The sequence below is a fragment of the Populus euphratica genome, unplaced genomic scaffold (assembly GCF_000495115.2).
Source record: "Populus euphratica unplaced genomic scaffold, PopEup_1.0 scaffold4482.1, whole genome shotgun sequence".
Classification (NCBI taxonomy): domain Eukaryota; kingdom Viridiplantae; phylum Streptophyta; class Magnoliopsida; order Malpighiales; family Salicaceae; genus Populus; species Populus euphratica.
Window position 1 is genome coordinate 1 of NW_011504272.1, and position 6,530 is coordinate 6,530.

The 6,530-nt window shown below is 30.5% G+C and overlaps 1 protein-coding gene across 1 annotated transcript; it reads left to right on the top strand.

The window, feature by feature from the left end:
* The first annotated feature begins 5,556 nt into the window (after positions 1–5,556).
* On the top strand, positions 5,557–6,524 carry LOC105120043 (fumarate hydratase 1, mitochondrial-like). The gene is made up of 3 exons (XM_011018227.1): positions 5,557–5,877; positions 5,986–6,102; positions 6,417–6,524. Exons 1-3 carry the CDS (start codon positions 5,723–5,725, stop codon positions 6,418–6,420), a joined length of 276 nt encoding a protein of 91 aa, XP_011016529.1. The 5' UTR covers positions 5,557–5,722; the 3' UTR covers positions 6,421–6,524.
* Positions 6,525–6,530: the final 6 nt, after the last annotated feature.

Here is a 6,530-nt window from a genome sequence, read left to right on the forward strand (position 1 = left end):
TTTCAAAGAGCGCGTGTCCCCTTTTTACAAGTCCAGCAGCATTTGAGATGATTCCATGTTTTCATTCATTCTTTCGAGTTTATGTTCAGAAAATGCATGGAGACTAGAGTTTTTTCTTTTTTGAAAAATAGAGTGCTCCCGCTAACATGCTCCCCTGGCATTTGTGGCCATAGCCGAGATTCAATTTTGGAACTTCATTGAGAAGAAACAAAATTCAAGTATGAATTAAAACAATCAGAGAATTACATGGAGTAATTTATTTGCACCAGCTTAATTTTTGACTCCTAAACCCTAACCCTTTCTCTCACACTGAGCACCAAAGAAGAGGCAGAGTAGTTTGCCTGAAAACTGTACATTGAGATACGCGAGAACAGATAAGGAAACAATGCCTAGGGCAACGATCGTGAAGGGAGATTCTATAGAAAAGCTCAAGGGAATCCAAATTCGATCACTTGATGACGACGATGAGATTGAAGAAGTTGTTGAAGAAGAAGAAGACGATAGTGAAGAAGAAGAACCCGTAACACTAGGTTTTTTGGAAAAGCCAAAGGATCGTTGGTCTATCCTGCGTCAAGTATTTCCTAGCAAGGCTGGTGGCGCGCCAGAACCTATATTTCAACTCTTTAAAACTCCTTTCCTTTCCTTTTGAATTTTTTTCCCGCCAATTATTATTAATCTTGTAAGAAAAACCCAATATTTAGTATGTAAACTGATGTTATTAACGTCTATGTTGTAGCGTGTCTGGATCCTGTTAATTTACCATCTGGATGGTCCTGTGTTTGTGATATATGTGAAGAACCTTCACAGTTTTTGCTTCAGGTTTTTTTGCTCCAGGTCCTTTGTTATGGACAGGGCAATAGTGGGCATCTTTCCAACAGCGCATAGCCAAAGCCCCCGAACAAGTGTTGAGGTGATATGAGCTAATATATTGTGAAATCGATTACTATGCTTAACAGTGTAGAAAACTTAGATACAATTTGAAGTCTATATGAGTGATTGCTTCAGCCATCATAAGCATTTCATTTAGTGTGGCACGGGTCCCTCTCATAGGATGATTTTATGGACCTTCTGGCTCCATATTTCCTAAACAACTGAACAATTTTTTCTAGGAAATGTGTAAGATTTAGACATTCAAGGGGCTCAAACACAAGCGAGGAAACTGACCCTCATCGGACATTGGCTAATCACTGAGACTCATGTTTGTAGAGAATTGGCATTTCCATAGCTGCAATTTATTCTACATCATCTGTCAACACTGCGCTTTATGCCAGAGTTATCATTTGTGCTGGAAATGATCAGATGAAAATTGCAGTACATCTAGAAATGGTTGGCATTTTGCATGCGGATGTTATTCATCTTGCTACACCGGACGCCATACTTATCTGTTGTCAGTTACATCTTGAGAAGTCGGTATGGTTTTGGATAAGATTTTAAAGATTATATCTAAGATAGTGTGCGTGTTAAATTTGCATGGCCTGGTAGTTTTTTAGTTTAACCATTGATTTCTTGTACCCATTATTTTTTGCATTTTATTACTTAAATCTTTTTGCCTGCTTAATTTGCTATAGAATACTTATTCCTTTGTTTAAATTAGCAGGTATTGTAGGAATGCTAGTCCAGAATACCTCTGGCCCATGTCCTAACTGCAGTTACCGTGGTAGTCCTTCAGATTTTGAATTTCAGCTTCCTTAAACAATTTTTTATCTCTATTTTTCAATGTATTTATTTGTTTATTCTATATTTTGATTGAAGCCCTTGTTAGCCCGCTTGGTTTTTTCTTTTTTGGTGTGTTGTGCTGTTCTACTATTCAGTTTTCCTCGTGGATCTCAAACATTGACTCCAATTAAAGTGGAAACTAAGGTAACAGTTCCTGTATTTGGTGCCTCGGATCTTACCTCAGTTGCTTTGTTACTTCGGTGTAAAGAATGGTGTGGATTCTCTCGATTGGGCAACCATTGTCGTGTACACATGCAAAGCCACTTGTGAGGCTGGCATTGCAGGTTTACAAAGAAGAATTTCCTTGGGTTCACCTCTACCCAACATCTGCAACTTGAGCTGGTAGTTTCACTTGTTAATGAACGTCCTTCATTTCTTGTCTTTTTGCCTTCTGTTTTTCAGCTTAATCCTTTTCCAGCAGCTAGCTCTGTTAAATTCAGTAGTAGAAAAGTGGCAGCTAGTTTTATGTTCGGAGACAGGTTTGTAATTTTATAGAACATAGCATTTGCAAACGTGGCATCCAGATACCTTTGTTTTTATAAAATAAAAAATATTTTAAAAAATAATGGTTATTATACTTTTAAACATTTTTCCTTTTTAATATCTTCTAGTGATGGTCTTTATGCAAAACTACAGGCAGGCACAGTAATAGCGATACAACAAATTGTATCTTAAGAGAGTAACTTGATTTTGGATTTGAGAAAGAGTTGAAAATTGATATATTATTATATGCTTATTCTTAGAAAACAGTGGTTAAGAAAAAATATATAAGTTGTAGTTTTTTATAATCAAATTTTAAAAGAGAATTTTTAATAATATTTATGCAAAACCATGGTGTATTGATTAACTAGATATTTTTAAATCTATAATAAAAATAAAATGTAATTTTAACCATATCACATATGCTAAATGAAAAATTAGATAGTGTTTGGTATTATTATGGTAACATTGATGTATTAAAATAATATTTTTTAATTTTTAAATTATTTTTTAACATCAACACATCAACCCAAAAATATTAAAAAATAATAATTTAAAACAAAAAAATTCAAATTTTAGCAAGCAAAAACATGTCCAATCATGTAGCTAAATATGCTATTAATATCTAACTGCTGCCACTTGCCCTCAAATTAAATGAATTCAATTTCAAATGAGAATAGAGTAAATATGATTTGGCCCTTACCAAAAAAAAAATAATTGATTAAGCCTGTAATTAAAGGCAAAAATATCTTTTCAATGGAATTGATGGGGATAAAATGGTCCAAACATGTTTTTTTTACAATATAATAGCTATTTCGCCCTCAAAAGCCAAAAACAAAGTTAACTTAAGGGTTTTTTTGTCTTTTTAAAAATATAAGCAGTAGAGTTACAATTATGTTCTTGAAAAAGAAAAAAATATGTAGATGCATAGAGGGGTTTCTCCTTTTTATTTTTTATTTTTTAAGTAAAATGACATAACTAACCTTGGAATTCAAAAGAAAAAAAAACAAAAGCTATTTGTGAGGGTGTTTTGATATTTTTTTTTAACTAGTTTTGTTGTTATATTTAGTTTTTTTTAAAGGAAACTTATCAATTTTAAATTTTTAAATATTATTAAAAACAATTATCAATATGTTAGCATGTCATGGCCTCGCGCCATTCAAGTGGCGTGTGAGGGACCATGCGGTGGGCAAAATTCTGCTTTTGTTGTAGCGTGGAGAGTTATGCATTGTTTTTTTTTTTTTTTTATGGTGTGATGCATGCTCATAAAGGTTATATAATTAATTAGGCTGTGGTGAAATTTTTTTTTCTTTTTTTTCCTAAAAAACACGTCCAAACTTTCAAAAGAATATTTTTGTTGTTTGGTTTGTAATCTTATCGATTTTACACTTCTTTTTAGTCAATATTTATTTAGCTTTTGATACTCGTTGAAGTTTGAATGTTTTAAATTTTATTTGTGGATATTTTATTCAATTTGATTTTTTATCTAATTTAGTCCCTCTATTTTTAATTGCTCTATTTCTATGCTCTATACTTTTCTTGATTAATTTTTTTTTTGCAATTTTGTCCCTTTTAATTTTATTGCATTTGTTTTTTAGATTCATTTTTTGTCCTTATTGTTTTGATTGCTATATTTTTATCATTTTATTGATTTATATTTTTTTAATTTTATCCCTTAATATTTAATTTCATTTAGTTTTTTTTATCCAGATTTGTTCTTTATTTTTTCAATATCTTTTTTTTTAATCATTCTGTTAGTTTTTTCTATTTTCTAATTTAGCCCTTTATTATTTCATTTCATTTTTTTATATCATGTTTGGAATGCATTGCTTAGTTTTTAAATTGTTTTAGGTTTGAATATTTTATCTTGTTATTTTTTTATGGCTGCCTTTCAACAAGGCAATTCTTTATTAAAAATTAACTTTTAAAAAAAAAAACATTTATCGTTTAATATTTTGTTATTAAACTTAGATGATAGGTCAATCAAGTTAACTATGGCTGCCTTAAATGTTTTTTTATAAGATTAATTTTTTTAATAATTTTATATTTTTATATTAAATTATTGGCCCCTAAACTATGTGATTTTTTTATTTTTATTTCTGTTGAGTTATCTCGAGTGCGAATTAATCAAGTTAACTCTAGTTAGCTTGCGTTTTCTTACTCAATGTTCTTTTTCCTAACTTCGGTCTTCTATGCTAAATTCTTCTTTTGAATTTTTTTTTTATCTCAATCGCCTGTCACGGTGGGTTAATAGACTTAATCTAGGTTGACTTGATTTTGTTTTCTTATTTTTTATGACTTTATTATTTTTTTTTCAATTTTATTATTTTGCATTAAATTATTTGTCATTGAACTTTGTTTTTTTTTCTCTTCTCTTTATATTTTTTATTTTGAGAGTGGGTTGATCAAGTTAACTTGGGTCAGCTTATATTTTTACTCATAATGTTTTCTATTTAAACTTGAGCCTTCTTTGTTAGGCTCTTATTTAGGAAGTTTTTTTTTTTTTGTAATCCTGATCTTATATCGCATATGGTGGGTTGGTCGAGTTAGCCTAGGTTGACTCATTAATTTTTTCTTTAATTGTTTTATGATTTTTTTTTTCAATTTCATTAGGTTACATTAAATTATTTACGTTCAAACTTTGTTATTTTTTTTTTACTTTTCTTATTATTTGGTTATTCAAAAAGTGGGTTAGTAAAGCTAACTCACATTGACTTAAGGTTTTTATGATGTTTTTTTCTTGAATTTTGGTATTTTATTAGGTTATTTTTTTGAATTTTTTTAATACAATCTCATATAATGAGTTGTTAGTCTACTAAGATATTCTAAGTTGACTTGAATTTTATTCTTTAATATTATATTTTATAAATTTTTTTTTTAATCTTTGATATTTTGTTACTAGAACTTGAATTTTATAATTTTTTTTATGGATGTTTTTAATTTTATATTTCAAGTTGTGTTTTAGTTAATTTAACTTTAATTTGAATTATCATGAATTATTATTACTTGAATATTTTTTTAGTACTGGAAAAAGTTTTGCCCCACTCGCAACGCCTGCCATTTATTTAGTGTTTTATGAATTAAGTTTCAACCTTGCTGTTTAGATTTTTTTTATTTTTAAATTATTTTAATGTATAGATTTTAAAATTTTTTAAAATATATAAAAATTATTTAAATATATTTTTAAATAAAATATTTTTTAAAAGTAATTTTTATCGTAATTAAAAAAACTAGTACAGAGATTAAAAAATTTAAACAAAATAATATGCCTATTTGTTTTTAATGAGAAAAGCAGGTTTTACATGCATGACTATCAAACAAATAATTTTTCATGACTGATTTTTTAGTCACTGTGCTAAATCTTCTCTTAAAGAGTAGCGTAGCATGGCATCCCCGTCCTGACCGTGTTTTATTCCATTTTTCTCTTCTTCCCTTTCCCGGTAAAAAAGCTTGCTGCTATCTCCTCGATCTTCGCATTCTCCAAATCTTTTCTTCCTCCCTTCCTCCCTTGATGGACTAAATTAGAATGAAGATGTATATGGTGGCTCGGCGACTCTCTGATGGATCCACGACCTCGCAATTTCCAGCTTCCTTGCGTTATGGGAACTGGTTTAGGGCTTATTCAACTGCCTTCAGAGAGGAGAGGGACACGTTTGGTCCCATTCTTGTCCCTGCTGATAAGTTCGTTATTCTATCTCTCACTCAATTTTTCACTCCACTTCGCTTCATTTCCTTTTTTTATTTTATTTATTTCTTGCTCTGTTGTTTTCAATAATAATAATAATTCAGGCTATGGGGTGCACAAACGCAAAGATCATTGCAGAATTTTGATATAGGAGCGAGCGCGATCGAATGCCGGAACCAATCATTCGAGCCTTTGGCATCCGCAAGAAATGCGCAGCTAAGGTCCATTTTTGGTTGATTTCTTTTCCGATTTTTCTATTGTTTCAAGTGCTAATGTAGACTAATTAATCAGCTTATACTTTTAAGAAACCTAAATCTTTATTCCTTACGAACCTAAATCTTTATTCCTTATTTGAATTTTTCATTTTGACTTGAGATATTTCTAGTTACTGACAGTAGTACTTAATTAAATCAATTAAATGTTATGATTATTTTTAGGATTGTGATTTGTCAATCCTAGTGCAATACAGTGCAGATTTGTTATCATGAAGATTTCATTGGGTTAAATAGAACATAGGGGATTTATTTTATGGCAGGTGAATATGGTTGATCCATCGATAGGGAAAGCAATAATGCAAGTCGCCCAGGAGGTAGCTGAGGGAAAGCTAAATGATCATTTCCCGCTAGTTGTGTGGCAGACTGGCAGTGGC